The sequence below is a fragment of the Priapulus caudatus genome, unplaced genomic scaffold (assembly GCF_000485595.1).
Source record: "Priapulus caudatus unplaced genomic scaffold, Priapulus_caudatus-5.0.1 Scaffold17, whole genome shotgun sequence".
Lineage (NCBI taxonomy): Eukaryota > Metazoa > Priapulida > Priapulimorpha > Priapulimorphida > Priapulidae > Priapulus > Priapulus caudatus.
Window position 1 is genome coordinate 168,584 of NW_014577078.1, and position 22,760 is coordinate 191,343.

The 22,760-nt window shown below is 38.7% G+C and overlaps 2 protein-coding genes across 2 annotated transcripts in view; one reads left to right on the forward strand and one right to left on the reverse strand.

Moving 5' to 3' along the window:
* Nucleotides 1–4,503, reverse strand: part of LOC106810901 (PDZ domain-containing protein GIPC3-like) — a 19,692-nt gene extending 15,189 nt beyond the window's left edge. Inside the window, exon 1 of the mRNA XM_014814375.1 lies at nucleotides 4,013–4,503. Within this exon, the coding sequence (XP_014669861.1) occupies nucleotides 4,013–4,372 (360 nt within the window). The 5' untranslated portion in view covers nucleotides 4,373–4,503. The remainder of the gene's footprint in view (nucleotides 1–4,012) is intronic.
* A 1,914-nt stretch (nucleotides 4,504–6,417) lies between these two features.
* LOC106810966 (golgin-45-like) lies at nucleotides 6,418–21,460 on the forward strand. Its single transcript, XM_014814468.1, has 7 exons — nucleotides 6,418–6,626; nucleotides 14,224–14,837; nucleotides 15,616–15,815; nucleotides 18,201–18,329; nucleotides 19,811–20,036; nucleotides 20,729–20,916; nucleotides 21,108–21,460. Exons 2-6 carry the CDS (start codon nucleotides 14,229–14,231, stop codon nucleotides 20,873–20,875), a joined length of 1,311 nt encoding a protein of 436 aa, XP_014669954.1. The 5' UTR covers nucleotides 6,418–6,626; nucleotides 14,224–14,228; the 3' UTR covers nucleotides 20,876–20,916; nucleotides 21,108–21,460.
* Nucleotides 21,461–22,760: the final 1,300 nt, after the last annotated feature.

Genomic DNA, 22,760 nt, shown 5'->3' on the forward strand with positions numbered 1-22,760 from the left:
CCCCACTGCATGTTGTTTGTTTCGCATGGGCAAAGCCATCGGAAAATTCAAAATAATAATGGAATAAAAATACCAAAATGTAGGGGTGAACTTGCTGGTTTGCTGGTTCCAAATCGAGTTCAGCTCTCATAAATCAGAAAACCTGACATATACCAGTGTTGGAAATAGCAGCTGGTATGCGTCGCTTTCCCACACCATTGATTAATGGCGGGCCACAAGGCTATAAGTGCTCTTGGAGAACCCCTGAGAAAAACATAAATAAAGTGCGTTTTTTCGTCAACTTTTTTCTTGGTTGTCCACCGGACAATGTCTCAGACTGGTTAGGTTGTCCGGCACAAATTCTGGTTGTCTCGGACAACCGGACAACGCTTATTTCGAGCACTGATATATATAGCTCTTTGGATCTTGGTTGAGAGAAGCTGCTGCCAGGGACTATAGTAAAATCGATGGGAGGATGGGAAATTGGGACAATGAGGGATGGGGAAAATAACTAGTCCGCAGGACTAACGGCTATGGGGCATTTACTAGTCCTTCTGATTTTTTACTAGTCTCGGACCAACAGACTAGCATTAGTGTCGAACCCTGGTTGTAAATGTTTGTTTTGGTATACGATCGGTAGATAACTTAAGTAATATTTCTGACGTGTTTTCCATGAAAAACACACTTTACTAATTTTAAAATATAAAATATATCATTATTATAATTGCAATTCTGTGTGTAAATGTGTTATTTTCAGCTTAATCTTAAAGTTATGAAGAGGTCTAGGATCTCGTAATGTTAAGAGAAAATTTGAGAAGATTTTCGTTCTTGTAACTAAATTACGATATTTCTGTCAACGGTTTACGAGTCGAAGTTAATGTTAAGACTAGTTTTGTTTCTGACAACAGGCCCCAGGATTGCTTCATCCTGATCTGCCCAAATGGTAGCTCTAGTACTATAGCCCGCGTACATTGACTGCCGCAGGGCTATAGAACATGTTCAGCTAGATTTCGCTGCTGCAACAGTTCCCAAAGTACCCACGAAAAATCGCTTCACAAAACGCAAAATGATCAGGCTTTTTAACACTTATCTATCTACGTGGACATCTCACCTATCTTTTTGAACACTTTCCACAACTTTACACCATGTATTTATGCCTTTAAATTAGCTTTATTCCTCACAAGTCAGCACTACTGGCTGTACAGTTTGAAATATTGTGGCGTGCGAACGCGTGACGTCACCGGTATTGTATATACATGCACCATAGCTGCCATGTGTTTTGCGTCCTATCCTACATTATCCTTCCCCCGGCCTCCGCATCAGGCGTTGCACGCCGTCTACCCTGACGCTTCATCTCTCGTCCTCAACGGTTCTACTGTCCCGGCCATCGCCACAATATTCCGTCACAAAACTCCTCACAGCCAGTGTCCTTCTCTTTCTATCCCCTGCTGCCCCCCTGTGCTGACTATGCTTGATCGAGAATAAAGGCTATTAATAAGAAATAATATTACATGGTGTAAGAGTTGTGGAAAGCATGTTCTAAAAAGAAGAGGGGATCCGATTGGTCTGACGTAGATAGATAATGCTTAAAAAGACTCCTGACCTCGTGTGCGTCTTTGTTAATAGGGCGATTTTTTCCCGTCCGGGAACTTTGTGGACTGTCTTGCTCACGGCAGCGAAACATCTAGACTGACAAAATGTCTCGATAGCCCTGCGGCGGAGTCAATGTATGCCGGGCTATAGTGCATCTAGATAGACTATAGCCCGCGGATCTGCCTTGCGCACGCGGCTATTAGACATTCTGCCATAGATGTAATAGCTACAGCAAATAGTTCCAACTGATGTGGACCAAAAATTTTATCCCAAAACGTAAAAAGGATCGGGCTTTTTTAACACTTATCTATCAACATGAGAATCTCACTATCTTTGTTGAACACCTTCAAATTGACACTTTTGGGGGCCCGGTTGACCAGGAAAAAAAATTAGTCTTACATTAACCTCTTAATACTTAGTTTTCTCTTAAAGCGATGCAGGAAACTTCGACTAAAGGCAGTTTAAGAGAATTAAAAATTCTCCGGTAACTTTTTCTTAACTAGCAGCCGCCAAGCACCACGGGCGCATTAAAGGATATAGACGCTCCCTCCTTAACTTTTAGATATTTAGAAAGTGAAGGATAACCATTTACACGGAACGAATTTTACAAATTATAGGTGAGTATTATATTTTATCAATAATGAATAAAATCGCTCGTGGTTTTTCTTGAAAAAACGTCAAAATCATAATTATCTTACCGCTAATAAAACACAAGATTCATACATTTATAAATGACGTATCGGCATTTGTTCTCTTGTTTCAAGCGCCTCGTCATTGCAACGCTCTGCCAACGATTCTCGCGTCTGTGTTGGTGTCAGTGTGAGAAATTTGTCTTGTTGTGCAGAATTCTATTCAGTGACCACGTCAATATTCATCAATTTATTTATATGTGTTTAGCCCATCATAATATGCCTAATAGTACTGTGGTGTACAGAATAATGGTAGTGATTTGGAAATTTTGTGTCGGATTCCATCCAATTCAGAGCCTTGTGTATGAAGGTTGCCTGGCTATCGTAAGTTTTATTAAGGAAGTTTATTTAAAGTGGTGCTTCTGCAACTGCTCTAAAATTAAGCACTTGTAGCATTAACATTAGACTTAAAATTAATCGGTTAACTTACGAGAGGTTTTTATGGGGGTCTCCAGGGTATTTATCTGTTATTCTCAAAGTTCTTAGCCACTACTGTTGTTTTGTTTTCAAATGCGTTGCTCTGCTTATGATTGTGCACGCCCGGTGTGTCTTCTTTGAGGTCAGGCAATTACCGCATAGCATAATACCGCATTCGTCGAACTAGTAAAGTTGTTGGTAGTGTTATCAAAAAGATAGAGTGGGGGGAGGGGGGCGGAGGGGACGAGCATGATCCATCGTTGATAGGCGCAGTAGGATGTTAGAAAGCCGCAGATTTTACGTTTTGGTGTGTGTGCATTCTCTCTTAGGTAATAGCGATCAGCTTGAGCACCATTTGTTTCTTAGATTATGATCTAATGGCATGAATTTGTTATCTATCCCTTCTGTATTATGACACTGTCCGAGCTAGCGACTCCGTCGGCCGGGCTATAGTACTAGAGAACTCGCAGGGTGCTATAAGTAACCTTAGAGGAGCATATTCATTGGAAAATATCTTCGAACCAGTATTCATGTTTTCACTGTGATCCCTACTCATCACTGACTGGTTGCATAGATACTCACGAACAGCAATCCAATTGCCTAGCGCGTCAAACGCTCAATATTTGCATGTGCTCTGGTAATCAATTGAACCATTCACATTTGGCCACTGGCAAGCTCTTGGAAACAGGTCTCACAGCAATCTTGTGATCCGGAATCATCGATAATTTGATAGTATCGACTATTCAGTATCAGTGCTGTAGTTACTATTAGTTCATTACTATTAAGCTATTTAGTTATTACTTAGTAATTAGTAGCCTATTAGTATACGGATTCCAGTTGATCATAAACAATGAGTGGCGCCCGAAAAACATGCGAACAGTCGGCTGGACAGGTCACGCGCCGACTCGGATCACGCGTCTTAAGCTCGCCTCTCTCTCTCCTTCACTTCTCGCTCTCAGGTTAGATAGGGTTAGGGCTTTAGGTTCTAGGCTCATATGACATTTAGCGCAGTTAGTTTCAGGCGTTAGGTCTAGGGCTTCCTGCTACTTCTAAACTATATATAATAATTACACACAACGACACGACGGCGTCTATTTCCGAAATCTAGCGCCACCGCGCATCTTGTGTCGTTAAGTATGAAAGAATGGACTGCCGTACCCGTAGCCTCGAGACATTAAGATACGGCTGGCGTACCCGTAGCCACTGCCAAACAAATGCGCAAGATTACTGGATCAGTGTCATCAAGATTATATCATGATACGCCTATATAAACATGCCAAAACAAATTATCAATAACAACGACGAAGACAACATTGGATTAGAACTTCACTCACGTCTGATACCACAAAATCATAGCACTCGGAAATCTTTTGGTACAACTCTTTCACGTTGGTAAAACCTGAGATGATCCCGGTAGGGCTGCCTTGGGCTTGTTGCACGTGAAATACTAGTCGTTGACGGGATGTTTCCTGATGATTTCCTTCATTGGGCTGTGGTGTCCCGTTAGACTGCTGTGTCCTAGGTGGTTGTGCTTGAGTGTGTGGTCTTGTCGGTGAGGATTTTGGCTCAGAATTTGGTAATGCAGCCCCGTAACCACTTCCGGCGCCATCTTTGTACGAAGAGTCATGTTTATCCTCGCCGACACCGTGTCCATCCGCACTATCCTTATTCTTCTTTTTACTAAAAAAGGGCATGTTCACATGTACGTTTATAGCGAATGGCGTAGCATGTACAAGTATCGTCCAAATTATATTGAAATCAACGGATCCACCTCACAATCAGTGAATCATAGAAACATCGACATTGACACGGTAGACAAATTTGGTCCCTTAAAGGGATTTGAATCTGGCATCCGAACAGGGTGTTTTGAATCGACACGGTTCATGATCGTAAGAAAAAATATATATACACTGCAGTGGTTTAAACTATTTAGTATTATATAATAATTATTATTTCATATTGTAATTAAATTTGCAAGCACGATACATCTAATGTCGTGAGAACTAAAATGATTAATCTCCCAATTCACCTACCGGTGCCCAAATCGTTCTTTTCAACGCCACCATAGCGGTGATTGGCGGTATCACAAAAAGCTTTTTTTTTATTGGTTATGGCATAGGTTATGGACTCTGAATAGTAAATGTTTCTTGACAGATAAAACGAATCAATCCCACGTACTGTTTCAATTTCAATTTCAATTTTTGGTATAGATGAGCTGTATCTCTATGTGCAAGCCATGAAATTTCATGAAATTTCCAGCGCCTATATAATTATATATGTGTAAACACTAATTTTGAATTTTTATGTAAAATAGTATTTTGGATATTTCTCAATTACTACAAAAGGTGTGAAAGCAACATTTGTTACCACAAGTTAAATACAATTTGTACCAAAATCGTGCGTCAAGATTTTTTTTCACGATTTATATACCAAAAAAAGAAGAAAAAAACTGCATAATAGGCATATATGTTATGCCGTATATTGTTATCGCTCCATTTTAGTGTAAAAATTGCAAAAACTCCCTCGTGTGGGAGGGGGGACACGCCACCTCCCACACCCTTTCTCGCTCTGTCGCTACGCGCCCTCACTTTGTGCCAAAATAAAAAAAACGAACCCCCCCTCCCAATAAAAAGCTGGCTACGGGCCTGAAAAAGTAACACTAAATGCCTAAAATTAAGAGAGAAATTACAGATAAAAGTAATGCTTTTAAACTAGACACAAACTGATACAAATAGAACAATATTATGCTACACATAGCACAACACGCTGGTACAAATTTGATAACATTTCAATATAAATAGCATAACATTCCATAGCTGCTAAAAAAATAAGATAAAGATACATATGAATGCTGGAAGAGCGCAAAATTCGTGGAAAACTAAGCAAATGATTATAGCTACTATTTCAGAAATAATTAATATAACCTAATTAATACAAGTTTAATTAAAAATAATAATACACATTTAGGTTCAACCTGCCAGGATAAAAGTGGAAGCTGTTAGCATAATATAGGGAGACAATTACAATAACATATACTGCTACAACATACTGGTACAAATGACAAATATATATAAGTACGGAAGTATCACAAGATTCTTGCAAAATTGGGAAAAAGGTTGGAAACACAAATGCAGAAATAACGTAACATGTAATTAACATTGTGAGTAAACATAAACATAGCTTGCTATCATAACCTTAATTTGACTTAAATGTAATACAACAACCGCTAGAATAAAGTCAGAGTTACCATATTAGCATAACATTTTGACACAGGATAAAATATTAGTAGAACAGATGGTAGAACAGGGCCGTAGCCTCTGGGGGGCAAGGGGTGTAGCTGCCCCCAATAGATTTTGGAGCAAATTTAACGTGATTTTTTGGTCACTTATCCGTGAAAACCTTGTCTCAGACCCACCCCCACTACGCTATATGGGCGTTGCTCATCATTACACAGTTGAGTCATGAAATTTTGCCCCCCCCCCCCGTAGGAATTTGCTCAGCCTACGGCCAAGTACCGGATCTCAGATATCGGATATCAGGAGTGGATAAAAGATATCTCTGCGGAGTGGCTGACTTGAAGACTGTATAGTCAATTCGCCCTCCCTCGCTGTATTTATTTTTGTGATATTTGTAAAAATGTAATATACTTGAAAGCGTAAATAAATTTCAAAATATAAAATCTAAAAAATCTAAATCCTGATTATACATCGACGCTAGATGGCAGTAGCGATCAGTGTGACTGTCATGGACGAATGTTGACGTGCAATTCTGCATTTTTATATTGCTTTTTGCGGGAAATACCCAATATCAACGTTTCTTGAGGTAATTGACGGCGGATACCAATTAATATAAGCGCGTAAGTGACGCGCGCAAATACGAAGAGAAATGTGAGGGCCGCAGCTCACGGATTGTAAGTGAAATCGCGTGAAATACGCGAGCGTTGAAATGGTGAGAAACATTCAAACAGTAAAAACACACATGCGTCTAACAGCTAAAATGCGTAAACAGAGGAATTGCTCCGACCTGTGATTGGAGGATAAAAATAGAATTCGTGACGTTTCGTTTCACCGGTCATAGCCGCGCGTGTATTAGTCTATGACTATGAGCGGTACCACGCGTGCATATTTACTATAATTAATTAGACTAATCCGTTAATCGTGCTTCAATATAGACTCAAAATTCACAGAGATTAAGGCTAAGACATGGTATGTCTGTATAATATATTCTATAATAGCTAGAATTAATAGAAATGTAACTGAAATCGTTCGCGCCATATGATAGTTAGAATTAATATTAATAACAAACGATGATGCGCATTTTATAGCAATGTTTTACCTATAAAACGAGTGTAAAATTAAAGGGAGAGTTTACTCTAGGTTCTAGGGTTATTTTCAGCTAATTTAGGTTATAATTACGCTACAGAAAAAGTTTCATGGTTCAATCACCATTAGAAATATTATTTTTTTAATGTTTTAAAACTAACGACTACAGTTTGATTGCAACGACGGTGGCGCCACTTAAAGCACACGATCTGATAAGTTGCGCAAAACCACTTTCCAGCCAAGGGCTACAGACCAAGGGTGTTTCTTATTTATTAATTTAAAAGCAAAAGGATTGTAATATCTTATAAACGACATGTAGTTTCAGTTATAATATGGATAAATGTGCCCTAAAATGAATATCGTTCGGTTAAATAGCATTTAGGTATTAATATAATTGCACTTTTGTGATTAGCCCTCGGTCTGTAACGTGCAAAATAAATTGTCAAATACGCAACTTTTTCAGGGTGGCAGCACGGTCGCGGGTGTCATGGCGCCATTCAAATTTCGTAGCGTTGATGTGTAATGTGTGATAACAATTAAATTATGTATCTGGTAACAAATACGTGTGGGTATAGACGATTTGTTATACAGTAAGTACAGTTGTATGCAGTAAAATCCTAGAAGCTACTGTCCCTTTAAATTATTCCGAGTTGTAATGGCAGAGAGAAATCGAAACGGAGAAATCAGCGTTTTACTATTTTTCATAATGCTCGACCGCCTGTATGCAAAATTGGTGAACGTATGTGAAACATTTACTGTGGGACGATCACGACCTGATCAATCGCCCATAAAAGAGGAAAACGTTACAATATACAAAACTATACGCACGCAATGGTGGAAATTGTCGCATTATAAAATATGAACATGAATATACATTGTATCCTTCGCATACATACATACATACATAATACGCTCTTAATACCTTCTTAATATGTTCTTGATTCAGATTGTATACATATAAAAAGTGATGCTTGTAGGTTGTTTCTTCACAGCGACGCTAGATGGCAGCAAGCAACAGAAAAATCGAAATCGTGCATTATTTTTTACGTGCACGAATTTTTATAATCGTGACTGTTTTACCATCGTCTTAAGGGGGAAAAAACGTAACATCCGCCTTTCTTGATGGAATTGAGTGCGGATACCACGTAGTATAAGTGCGTAAATGATTCATGAAATGAGCAACGTACAACGTGGAGTTGTAGCAGCGTGAATATAAATGAAACGCGAACGTCGGAATCCCGAAAGATACTCAAACGCGTAAACAGGCGCGTGGCCTCGGTTCAACGCCATTTTCTTTCGCCTCTCTGCGAACAAGGACATGTTTCTTGGTAGAGATGAATAAGCAAGACCCAGAAGAAGAGCCCTGTCGATTTTAAAGTCTCTATAGGGCCTACCGCCACATTTGCGAAAATGAGGGCCGGGGACCCAAACTAGGATTGTAGGCCTACGGTGATGTGGATCGCTTGCGCAATATAGTTTTACCATGACTAACCATGCATTGAGCAACCATTATTGCAATCAAATCACTTTTGGATGACATAACTTAAGTAATTAATTTAAGATGAGAAGCACCCAATCTGTTTGTTATTATTTGCAGAATACTTGGCGTAACCATTTTTAGAGATGGAACGTGCTAAAACCTGGACAAAACGTAAACCAAGCTAAAAGTAACAGTGACCAGACCACTGAGTATCCCTTTCGCCATTTCAGCACCCATATGGAAAACTTTCCACATGAGTTCGACTCCTAGGTGAGAATTTTTTATTTTGTTGGTTTACAGATCCGCCGACCCGAATTTTCAAGAAAAACGAAAAAAAATAATTGAAAATCTGTATTTTTAGCTCATCTGACATAGTCAGATGCAGCTTGTAGAATCGCATGATCGTCCGTGCGTCCGTCCGTCCGTCAACAGTTGGGCACAAATCTTAACCGCTCGACGTACGGTCACGATATTCGTGACGTGGGGGGGTAATCCGAAAACGAGTTGGTCAAAGGTCAAAGGTCAAGAGGTGTAAAAGAAGGGGGAACATTCACTCCTTAACTTAAGGTATAGGGAGGAAATGCAGAATTGCGGCACAAATCTAAACGGCTCGACCTAGGCTCGTGATAGTCGGTGTATAGCATCATGGTAGGAAAGCCATCACTGTGCCGAAATTGGAGGTTACAGGTCAAAGGTAATGGGCACAGGGCAGATTTTAGACATTTTCTGAGGACATGGTCTGACGGAGCGATTGAAAACTTTTTTGTTTCAGCGGTGACCTAGCATTTTTATGGCATTATTGAAAGGACCATGAAATCTACTTTCTGCTGACATGCGAAGAGTAAGTGTCAGATAACCTTTTGACCCTCAAGAGGAGAGTTAAACATGGATTTGTTGACTGTCTGTTAGAAAGAATTTGACTGCCGGGTTTGCTAGTAGAATCTATACATGCCTGGATGTATGAGGCTACAATGTCACAATGAAATTTCAAAAGCTAAATTTGGTTAAAGAAGGTTTATGCTCCTTAAATCGTATAATTTCTATGGCATTCTGTACTGTCAGTATGTTACATGTAAAGTATGCCACTGCCAGTGGCTACTGCCAAGTGCATGTAGTGGTGATAGTATTGTGTAATTTTTGCCTGCATTAATTAGTTACAGGTGTCAGCTCTCTATTTCAGCCTGCAGGCTTGCGTAGGTAAATGGATGAGTGCTTACCTATTCTGTCTGCAAATAGTTTGTTGCTAACTACGTACGATGGGAGCTTCCATCTTTAATTTTAAGACACTTAAACGTATCGCCATCTCGTGGTCAACTTCATACGGATCCGAACGAACATTCCTTTGAGAAGGTTCCTGATACCATCCCTGTGCCTTCCACTGTTTCGGCGTGTATGTGAACACATTTGGGACTAACAGGGTTTACTAGAATCCGACCACTCCACCACAGAGTCACCTCAGTAGACGTTAGATGAGCGCTGTCGCTCCGCGGCACTTGTTTTTATTCCCGCCGACCTTTTCTCCAAGAAATATGAATAAAAAAAATGTTAACTTGCACAAACAGTTTATAATAAAAGTAAAAGTAATTACAAGTTGAGTTTTGTTTTTATTTAGTTTTCTTAAAATACTTTAATATCATGTATAACAGTATCACTGTATTTTGACTTGTTTAATCTGACAAAACAACAATGATTTTTTATTTTTTTTATTTTATTGAGTCAACAACAACAACAAAAATTCTGTAAACCAACAAAACAAAAAAATGTGGCCCTATATATCTTTCTCAACCCTGCTAGTTCCAGTACTAATGGACACGGCTTCGTGTTCTTAATTGTTTACGTTAACAGTAACCTTGGTCTGTGCAACGATACCCTGTTACTATAGTATAGACTTGTGACGAGACACAATTTGACCAGTGATGTCATTGATCAGCGCTGCAAGTGGGGACGGAAAACGATAGGCAAAAAGCCGAAGCAATCTTAAGCGCAAAAGACGTGTTCAACTCAATTTCTACACGCCCGTATCGCTAGAGGTGTATCGATTCGCTAGGGTTACAATACTATATACGTATCTCGATATATATGTAGGTCATGATACAATATGTATCGTGATACACAGACAGAAACAGAGATATTGTAAATTACATGGTATGATAAATTTGTCATATCATGTACGAATACAAGGGCAGACTCTGGTGTATTTCATGACTGATTGGTTAATATTGTAATTTGAAGTTCAAATGAATTGTCAAATTCTATGTTATTTTAGTTTTATAATACATATTCCAATCTTTCATGGCATAAACGTATTATGAGTATGTCAAACCCATAGAAATATGTAGTAACCAATCGGTGAGCTCCCAGATATCTACGTACTGTTTGTGCTCTAGACTGACTTGTATTCACCAGCTCGACTCGCACGAGCACCATACACAGTGCGTGCGCAGTAACGACACGCACCAGTCAATCAGCACTTTCAATTGTAAGGACAGTGATTTTCCGCGATCGCGGGAAACGGACGGAAAACACGGAAACGGCCATTGGAAGCGGAAAAGATATTTTCAAACGGAAAAACTCGGAAAACGTAATTTGAACATATTACAACATAGAAATTTCAATAAAATCACAAAAAAACTGTCGACAATAGCATTGGTAATGATATGGTTTACATTCAGACAAGTTTCAGAGTGAAATGACTTACAATTACGACTTTTGGTAGCCCTGTGTTTCGGTGCCAACCCAACTGTCAGTCAGTGGCCTGAACATGCATCTAGGCATTTTTAGCTTTCTGTGGTTATTTTTATCATGAACACAACACATAAAAAAGCTATTTTCAGTAAGTTCATTTTCATTTTTCAGTACTGATAATTTTATTATGAACACATTACCCTACAGGTTCTTTCAAAGGTTGTACCAAATACCTTTTTTTTCATGCAAATATATGTAAATGGAAATTTGCATTTTTGGTGTGTACAATCTCTATGGCAAAACGGAATTTCCATTTTTTCTTTACTTTGAAACGGAATTCATGATTTTCCCAAATGGAAAAGGCAATTATTTGAAACGGAAAATCACTGTCCCTACAATTGTTTTGCAGTAACGCTTTTGGTGGCAATACAAGCGTACCACATATATTGACCCAGTTTTCTACGACAGGGAAGGATATTTATCTGATGCTGAGTGGGAGTTCATTCAATAAATTAATTCATTAGCAAGAATTGAATATAAAAGGAATTATTTGTGAGGTTCTGTACCGAGGTTCACCGATGTATCAGTGAATCGTTAGCCTACACCCGTACATAATGCATGAGTGAGCTAAGAGTACAATGCAATATCTCAGCCTAGGAGTGCCGTAGAGATAATCGGTCTTGTTTTGGAGAGTAAGGCATGAGCTGCGTAATGCAATACTATCAACTTATTATAGACTTGCATTTAAAATAAAATAATTTTGCTATAAAATAACACTATTTTCCCATTTTACCAATTATGCACTATGTACTCTTGGTACATATCATGCTTACTAATACTTTCTTCATTGTTATTTATTCTTATGATCGTAAAACACCTCTGAACTGCAGTTTTTAGCATATATGACTGATGAGCCATTGTTTAATTACGATGTTCTGCCGTTTTTGTGCATCAACGGCCATTGGTTGGCTCTAGTATCGAGCTTGCCCCCAGTATTTTGGTCAAGTGTCTCATCTTATTGTATGTACAGGATTTAGCAAGTACTCATAGTAACCTTACTGTTACTTGATTTTAAACAAAATGAGTGATTACCAGGGGTAGAAATAAGGAGAAAAAAAGAGATGGTCCACATGACCATCTAGTTTGAAATTTAGATGGTACTCCTAAATTTTAGATGGTCCTCCTAAATTTCAAATTGTTCTCTAAAAGTAATGCGGCATGCAAGCGTAAGAAAGAGATTTTACATGGTTATAAAATGGTTTAATTATTCACCTACAATGAATATATCAAACGATACAGTAATTGTTTATTCACTTTAATAGTATATTGGTTAATAAAGTTGTTTCAGTAGAATTTAGTTGAACCCAACTAAACGGAATACAGTATGTCTCAAATATTTCTTAGGAGCACATTCATTCATTTTTAGCTCACCTTCACATCGTCAAGCTGAGCTATTGCCATGGGTCGTCGTCCGTCGTACGTCCGTCCTTCCGTCAACATTTGGCTACGGTCATCGATAAGTTAACTCAGGAACCGTTCGACCCACATGTTTGAAATTGGGTATAGTTGTTACTGCTATGCTCCCATATTGAACGTCCTATTTTGGAGCACGCCAGTCGACGTACTTTCGAGCCACGGCAATGTTTTGGCAAAAATGGGAATTGCCAAGATTTCATTGACAATATCTTTAATGCAAAATTGGTATTTCCTCTCCACCCTGTCGATAAAACTTCTATATTAGAGTAAAGTTTTACAAAACATGTCGGAACGCAGCATAACCTATTTATTTCGAACGTCATCGCTAAGAAACATCAAAGCGGGTATAGCGCCATCTACCATCACAAATTGTGATTCATTTTGGTTTATAAATTATTATTGCGATATACAGATGGCAACCGTGTGCTACTGCCTAGAAAAATTCATACGAAGTAAACACTTCCATGCAACCAATTAACCTTTGACAAAAGTTGTGTTATGGGCAGGGAAACACCATTGTCACGTGGTATATAGCAGCTACGTGGAATAAGCGTATCCTCTCAATCTTACACGTTACACATCGGGAGCTCCGCTTTTAGGCAGTGCCTAAATCTGAATATTATAAAAACGTTAAATGGCGATCATTTAGGTGTAACGCCATCACTCGCCCACATCTCAGACTTTCACATCTCAAACATTTATTTTCACATAAAAAATTACACATAAAAATAAAAAGAATATAATGGGAGTTCTCCCATATATTCTCTTCATTTCTGTAATGTACGTCGATGGTCGCTCAATTAAAACACTTCTTCTCACTCACTCATTTGTGTCCTTTTTTGTGGTGAGTTTATTTTATTTTTTATTATTTTTGGCTAATTTTGTTTTATTTTAGAATTAGGGATAGGGTTAGGATTAGGGTTAGGGTTAACTGATTTCTATATCCACACCTTATTTCTATATTCACTATCTCTCCCCTGAGACCTACTACTCACAAATTAGCCGGAGCACTGCCCCGAGTGGTACTGTCCACTAGCATTAACTCTGGTGGCTGCTAGGATAATGTTGTAGGTAGGGGTAAATCAATCGCCGAGGACAATATATTGATCCGGTAAAACACCCAGAATGCAATTAAAACAAAAGCTGTATCAACAAATTTCACTACTGAACGTCCTTGTAATTTCATTACCATTTGGCCTGGCCCATTGATTGCAAAAATGTTATAGACTCTACTACTAGAGACTATGGTTATTGAATACTCAAATATATATAGTATAATACTATATATATTATTATATATTTACTTTCCAAGTATCCATTGTCTAATTTTATATTGCTTACATTTGATGCTTTGTCTAACCATATCATTGGCATGGAGGTTGCTGCTTAATATTCAGAAAAAAAACTTCAATTTTATTAGATTACGTTTTATGTTTAAAGATACATTGCTGCATATATATGCAAATTAAAACTGAGATTTTAAGAATTACGTAATGGAGTCAGTTCTCCGTCTTTGTTGTTATTATCAATTTGGTGGCATACACTTACACATGTATGGTTGTGTTGTTTTATTGTATTTCAGAGCTCATGTCATCTTCAATGTTGAAGCCCAAGTCGCACCGTAGCCGATCTTCAAACACAAAACCAATGAAGTATGTTCCCTGGGAACCATGCAAGGGTGCTGTTGGCAGGCTACCCGTTAATGGACTATGCAAAGTGAACAGAAGCTCTTCAAGAACCAAACATTCAGATAGTAGAGTAGATGATATGAAACAGAAGTTGTTTGAGATGAAGGACATCAGCCCCTACAGCTGCATTCACATTGACAGACGTTTGCTGGAGGGTGGCAGCGTAGATGGTGTGCTACCCACAGATAATTACACAATGGAATCTCGATCAACGGATGTGACCGATAGTGTGCAGCAGTGCTGGCCTGTATCACAGCAAAATGGGCCCTTGAAAGACGTGTTGCCAATTAGTGGGTCTGACAGAAGTTATGAAAAAATAATGTCATCTACCAGTATTCATACGGTCATGCCAGGTAGCACGGCTGTTGATATCTACTCTTCACATGGATTCACTCTTGGAGGAGAAGAGCTCGAGCTTAAACACAGACATCATCTGTCAGATATGGAAAAGAAGGTGTTGTTTGACGAAAAAGACGCTCTAGCCACACAGCTGCATATTCAGATCCAGGTACTTCAAATTCAATACCGTTCTGTTAATTTCTTATTACATTTACTGCTCAGGTACTTCCTGTATACTAGAGTCCCTGCATTAGAGACCCCAAGCGATAAGGCAGAGAAAACCTTCAGAAATCTAGTATGAGATGAATTAGAAGTCATTGGTATTTTGTGACACAGTCTATGACTCAAAGTGAAAACCCAGAGGACCCTATTTCAGTTTTAAAGAACATAGATTGGTAACATCACGATTGGCCTACTCCCATTTCGTCTACTCCTATTTCGCCTACTCCCATTTCGTCAAATCTCAGAATGGTTAATAGTGCCATTTTGTCTATGTTCATCTACCTAGTCAGTTTTTGGTCTACTCTTTCCCTTTTAAAGTAAAAGAGTATATTTGGGTCTACTTTGCCAGATTTACACAGAATAACACAGCTAGCTCAAGCATTGATTGCAGCAACACTTTATTTTGCATATTTCACATTATATACAGCATTTGGGCAATTCCAAGAAAAACGTTCACTGAAAGTAAAAACATTAATTGCCTAGTTTCATGTAGATTGCTTTTTAATGAAGTATAAATTTCATATTTTAATTCATACTGACTTTCATCATAACACCAAAGCTGCAGCTCACTGAAAACACTTGTGGTATGTTTATACAGTCTATGCAGTTTTGCACATAACTCGTAATTGTAGATGCTAGGTGTGAATTACATCTCTACAATACATTAAATGTTCATTGCGGGTAATCATTTCAATATTTGCTCACTCGATTATTTTTTTATTCAGGTGAATGCAGAGCTGAAGAAGTTACTAGTGGCATCTCTTGGTGAAGATCTGAATGAACGGGTTGACTGTTTGATCCAGTCAAACGCTAGACTTGCTACTGAGGTATCATCTCATTCCCACAGGATAAGGGGCTTGTATGAGCAGCTAGAGAAACTGTCTATACAGGGTGATGTGTGGCGAAGCAAGTTTCAAGCTAGCAGGTAAACAAAACTAGTTATGCTCTGTCTTCAGTGCATTTTTCTGAGATTACACTGCTTACAACTTATTTTCAAGGACGATGTGCTCTCCAAAATCATTTAGCTTAGGAAAATGAGATTTTTTTCACACACACACACACACACACATAAACGCCTGTCTTATCCTGTGTGATTTTACGTGATTTGATGTATGCAATTTTTTGCCGGTGTCTTGTTCTTCACCTGAATAATGGGGATTATTGACTGACAGTGAAGGAAGTCTATCAGTCTACTTGTTCCGAGTTTAACTGACTAAAGATGTACGCCCTGGAATGGCGGCCTTCTCGTAAACGAGGCTGCCCCAGCTGCAAAATTATTTGGACCAATTGGATAGATATATACAGTTGAACTTCGTTACTACATACTCTGTTTATAACGTTTACACTGCTACAACGCACACATCTCCAAAAGTCCCGAATTTGTGTAATGCATTATTCCATTTGCCAGTATTGTTTACAACGTACACCTATAACATAAATTTCAATACAACGTTCAAATTTTCACTGGAAAAATGCATACTGGCCTTCTTTACAACGTACAGCGGGAAACCTTGCAGCACGCAGCACTTTTTCAGGACTTCGCAGACGAAGATTACTGCATTTTACAAGTTGTAAGTAAACGAACTGATCCAGTGGCATCAGCAACATTTAAACTCATCCATGACATCAGTGAAATTAACGCGGGCGCTTTCATTTCTTTGAGTGCAAATAATGGGAACAAAAGATGGGTGTTACATTATCATTAAACTTTCATGTTTTAATTCTTGCGTTAGCATTCATTTTATGGGAATTGGTTACAACGAACTATCGTTATAACGTACTAATTCTTAAGGTCCCTGGAGGTACGTTGTAACGAAGTTTGACTGTATACGTATTTCATCTCAATCGTCACAGTTCTTGGTAACGTGAACGACAGGCAACTGACCCAAACTCCAGAATGCCAGGCCAATCTGACTTAAGGATACTCTCAAGGTTTTACGCAAGATTTTACCGATTTTCATTTTCGACTTTATTCGATGGCTAACACTATGTGCCACCTGTGTACATGCTCATTTCTCCATATAATGGTACATGTGAATTTTTAGAGCGTTTTGATTGCTCGCGTACACGTGTAGTGAGCAGCAGCTGACGTCACTGATGACGTCAGAGACATGATACAACCAGAATTTTAATGATATTTACTAAGCCAGTATCATTCAGCATCAACCCTCCTACAGCTGTCATCTGCCAGTGATAGTTGAAATTGCCGCGCGACCGAAAATAGCCCCGTCTCCCTTGTTACACACCTTGCATTTAGGCGCGTGTTTGTTAACACAGCTTAGTAACGGCATGCAGTACACATCGTACGCGCGTTTTGCATGAAAGTGCGGTGGTAACCTCGTAATTTCTACAATTTCTCAAGGTGCATGGAACATATTACCAATTTAGTGGTGTCAGTTAGTCATGGATATGTCGCAGTAAGTACTAACATTAGATATTTCACATACGTTCACCCATTTTGCACACAGGCGATCGATCATTGTGAAAAATAGAAAACCGCTGATTTCTCCGTTTCGATTTCTGACATAGTAGCCGATGTATAAATGGATATTTCTCTGTGATTACAACTCGGATTAATTTAATTTTACACTCGTTTTAATGGTACATATTGCTGTAAAAAAGTGCGTCAGGGATTGTTATTAAGTGCCGTATTTTATTAGTTATGCCTCTATTCGCTAAAATTTTCAATTCTAACACAACTTGATTTTTAAGCAGTTTTTTCCATTTTTCTCGGTAAATATGAAACTTAAAGAAAAATCCTGACGCACTATTTTGGTCCATATTGTGCTTAACATTTTGTATCTTCAATCTTTCTGGTAGTTGAGAAATATCCAAAATACCATTTTTACATAAAAATTCAAAATTTGTGTGGTAACATAATTAGGTGCCGGAAATTTCATGAAATTTGTTGGCTTGAGGATAGAGATATATCTCCTCTATAAATAAAACAAGTGATTGATTCGATTCATTCGCCAATAAACGTTTAATCTTTATTAGAGCAATACACGTGCAAAAGGTGGAGAGTATCCTTAAAGATTGGCTTCTTTAATTAAAAAGTTTAACCTGCTTGACATGCACATAAACACACAATATTTCAAACAAACATTTCAATGACTAACATATAAAATCTCGTAATGACATATTAATAATCCATAACAAATATATCATATAATATTATAACATATGCCACAAAATATAAAGAAATACAATAGAGTAGTTACACAGGTCTGTGTTAACAGCCTTCTAATTCTATTGAACTCGGTCCTGTTCATAACTGTCCTATGAATAATGTAGGACACTTGTTTTTTAGGCTCATGCTGAATGACATCTCTTATTTGAAAGGTGTTCTATGTCAGAAATACCAGCATTCACAAGATGTGCTCAGGGAGCTACTTACTGAACATCAGGAAATGAGACTTCACCTCATTCAGACATACAAGTAGGATTCACAGGCTACTGATTTAGTGTCGTTAATTTATTCGAACTTTATTTTGATCCTATTAAGTAGAGCTTAACTATGTTGTGTTACTTGGATTCATGCACTTAGCACATTCACTGTGAAACTCTAGTCATCTCATGAGAACAAGCAAAGTGCACCAATGCTAAACTAGTGAATTGGCTCATGGCAACATTTTGTATCCTATTTACCCTACTCTCTCTGTGTATCTGCAGGTGGCAGGTACAACGTGCCTAAAAATTAGACAATAACAGTCTATATGATTTGAACTTAAGTTTGTATTGGTAGTCATAATTTCTGACCCCAATGTGGTTTAAGAGCATTCGTTATAAACATGGCATCATTTAAACCATAGTAAGCCATGTTTTCGTATCAAAATGTAATTATGTCCGAAAACGATTTGCTTTATTTGAACCTGTAAGGTAAGATAACAGTCATGAAAATAAATTCATTAATTTGGTTTGCTTTCCAACAACAAAAATGTACATAGTAAATCAATATCTGACTAAGTGGAAGCTCATAAAAGTCTAAAGGCCACATTGAGCATACAGTCGACCTCGCCTAAGTCGACCTCGCAGTGTGCAAACAGCACGAAATGTTCTCATTGAGCCAGAGACGTGCTACAAACATAGGGATTCTCAAAATTACGTCGATGTTATGTCACATACCTAGCAGTAACCCTACGCTAGCGCAAATAGTTCCTGGCACGAAAACACTATATTTGTTTCCTGGTTACATAAGTAATATCAAGAGTAGATAATAACACAAGAGTGAGACACCCGATTCCCGCATTCGTAACCGATTTTTCTCATCAAAGTTTGCCACCAATAAAGAAGCAAGTGTATACGTTCCTCAGCTTATTATGACTACTAATTACTCACCTTCGTGGTACTGATATTTGTTTACATATATTTGCTAGCGTGTTGCTGTAACTCGTAATCTTGCATGAGCTGAATTCACACAATTTACCGCTATTGTGTGAGGTGTTAAGACAAAATTTGTAGCTATAGTGGCGCCAATATTTAGCAACGGACTGTTTCCAAATCATTCGTGCCCCGATGGTTTAAACAAATTTCACAATTTTGTACTGAATAAACATATAATAATGAATAATAACTTGTGTTATCATAGAAAAGAACTGTTAACGATCGCTCCACTGTGTCCCGGATGTGTAAACATCACTGTGGTGCTACTTTCGTAAGAGAAGTAATTTCGTTTAGATTTTGAGAAGAAATGTTATGAAAGTAGCAATACAAATGAGTTCTAATGAGTTTTGGCAACATAGACGAGCTCACAGTAGGTCTATATATATATGCATTTAGCTGCGAGGTTGAGCAACTTTAAAGGGTTTGTGACAAAAACCAAGCAGTACACTCCATAGCATTGCATAATATTGTGACCCCATCTCAAAATCTGGCCAAAGCATATAGTGTACTTTTAATAAGATACCCAAACTTTTACAGGTACCTGAAAGAGGTGGAAGAAGCATTTAATCCGTCAATAACATCTTATGGGCAACAAGAACCGTTGGTGCCCATTAACACAATGCAGTTAATTACTGCCAATCAAAAACTTTCCGACAGCATCAAGTTCAAGTTGTTAGGCAATGCTCAGTTGAGTTGTAGATTGCCTGCCAATGGAACGGATTGTGAGGCTGCAGCAACTCCTGGAGAGAATCGAGCAATGCAGGTAAAGTGCAGGGTTAAACATGAATCACCATGGTCCATACACATATTTCTTTATGCATAAGATCTTGAAATTGTGATAGTATGTCTGGATAATATGGTGATATGTTTAAGATTTTTTCCGGTATTCATATTAAAAAATTGTGAGATCTCACTAAATATTAGGGCTGTAATGATAACACAAGCCTCTCGATTCTATCCGGTTCTCGATATTAGCCTCTCGATTCGATTCCTTCGATTAGATTCCCAAAATATTGAAATGGTATCTTATTTTTTATATTTTCATTATTTTGCAATAATAAATTATTCGAAATTGCCAATGAATACTAAATGGTGAATAGACTAGAGTCTAGAGAGTACATATACACTGCACAGCTGCTGAGTAACATTGGTGAGTAACACCACACTCCACAGTATATAGCGTAGTGCCGCCATCTATTGGAGGGAAAAAGTGGTATCGAAGTGGAATCGAAAATACGTGGAAAAATATCGAGGATCGGATCGAGGGAAGAGAATCGCGATCCGATTCGATTTCGGTGGATCGTTACAGCCCTACTAAATATGTGTCTACTTTAATGCTTTAGTGTTTTTAGATTATATGTGCATTGCAAATTTGTTTACTTTTGTAATTCTCTACATTGTCAGGGCAGTGAAGTGTGAACCAGTGATTTTCTAAATGCAACTCTTCGCTTATAGGTTCTGGCCAATCAGATGCAGCTAAGTCCCTACCATGTAGGCTCGCTGGCCGGTAGTCTTGGAGGCTACCACCCTGGCAACCCTTGCCACGAGGTGACTGCATTTGATCGTTGTGCTCACTGCAGGGGAGAGATCTACATTGTGTAACGTCCGAGCTTGACGGGAGTATGCTGAAATGCATAAAACAACTAGACAGAGGGCACTCACGGAGAGTGCATACCTCCCCGCGAGCATGTAACATGTATGTGCTCGCTGGTGGCGGCTGCTGACTGACTCGGCACTCGCTGACTCGACGTGCTATCGATCGCGCCATGGCTACACACACACACGAGACCGATTACATGACCTCCGTTGCATCTCCGTTGCGCGGAGGTAATAAAGCACACGTGATATATCGTGTGGGTGTGTGGCCCACAAACTGTGGTTATACTTCTAAGGCTTGTATTAAACTAATGTTAAATTATCGGTTAGGAGGGCATCAGCCATTAGAATTGCATATAGGATTGTGTAATTGTAGTGTTGTAGGCTCTTGCCTCTAAACACTCAACTAAACAAGTCTCTTTCTGTTCATCACACCGGGTCTAAGACCCAGATGTTTATTATTACCGTAAAGTGTTATATACACCATACTGTCGCCAATCGTGTGTACATACAAGATTGCAGTAACATAACACATTGACTACACTACATTCCTCCTCTGCTTGCATTAAAAATATTATTTGTCTGCGTCAACTTTAGACTAATTTCTGTATCTCTATATTAGACACATCGGCTAAGCTAGACCTCAAATGAAAACGTTTACACGTCAACAAAACTTGTTCATCAGTTAAAGTTGATAAACCTTGCAGCTAAATGCATATATTATATCAAGAGCTAATAATACCTAGAGTGTACAACGGAAAAACGGGAAAATAGTGCTATTTCACGACAACATTATTCTACTTTGCCTGCGAGTCTATAATAATTTCATGGTATTGCATTAAGCAGAATTCTTTGCTCTCTAAAACAAGACCAACCGTTGTCATACGATATCTAGGGCGAGAGTATCGGCTCCTAAACCTCTTCGCTCCACACATGACCAAACGCGCTCGATCCACGTTCTGCATCCCATCCTGCACGCGGCTTAGGCTGCTATCGTGGATGAGTGGCGGTTTTTCCGCCATAATTTTATGAATGATTTCGGGTTGCAGGGGCAGGGTGGAGGTGACTTTCGGGGCATCGCTATGCCCTTATCTCCCATTATCTTTCCTAGCACGGCTAATGCCCGTCATGATTGGATGCCGGGCAATGTTTTTTTAATTAAGTCTCTACAACGCAGCTAGTAAGAGTACCAAATTTGGGCATGTGACATCAATTATCAGCGCTCCAAGCGGTGACGGAAACCGATAGCCGGAATGCTTAGACGCGTGAAGGATGGGGCAGAAGTGATGATTCGAGGCGGCGTTTGCTAGTGGGAGGGGAGGTTTAGGAGCCGATATCGTCGGCCTAGGAGTATCGTATTGACAAGCGGTTTGGTCTGTTTTAGAGAGCAAAGAAGTCTGCTTAATGCAATACATGAAGATTATTATAGACTCGCAGGCAAAGTAGAATAATGTTGTCGTGAAATAGCACTATTTTTCCGTTGTACACTCTAGGTATTATTAGCTCTTGATTATATATACCTACGGTGAGCTTGCATATGTTGCAAAAATTCACTACAACTCATTTGTATTGCATTCATAACATTTCTTCTCAAAATCTAAACGAAATTACTTCTCTTACGAACGTAGCACCACAGTGATGTTTATACATCCGGGACACAGTCACACAGCGGAGCAATCGGCTTGATTCATTAACAGTTCCTTTCTATGATAAAACAGGTTATAATTCATTCGATGTTTAACTCGGTACAAAATTTTAAAATTTGTTTAAATCATATCTATATTACTTATGCAATCAGGAAACAAATATAGTGTTTTTGTTCCAGGAACTATTTACGCTAGAGTAGGGCTACTGCTAGCTTTGTAACAAAACCGCATTCGACAGTTTTCAA

What these genes read in the sequence shown, in the direction of transcription:
- LOC106810966 (XM_014814468.1), top strand. Translation starts at nt 14,229, where the DNA reads ATGTCATCTTCAATGTTGAAGCCCAAGTCGCACCGTAGCCGATCTTCA. An exon ending in AGCAAGTTTCAAGCTAGCAG is followed by an intron (nt 15,816 to 18,200) that starts GTAAACAAAACT and finishes CTTGTTTTTTAG; the next exon opens with GCTCATGCTGAATGACATCT. An exon ending in GAGAGAATCGAGCAATGCAG is followed by an intron (nt 20,037 to 20,728) that starts GTAAAGTGCAGG and finishes CTTCGCTTATAG; the next exon opens with GTTCTGGCCAATCAGATGCA.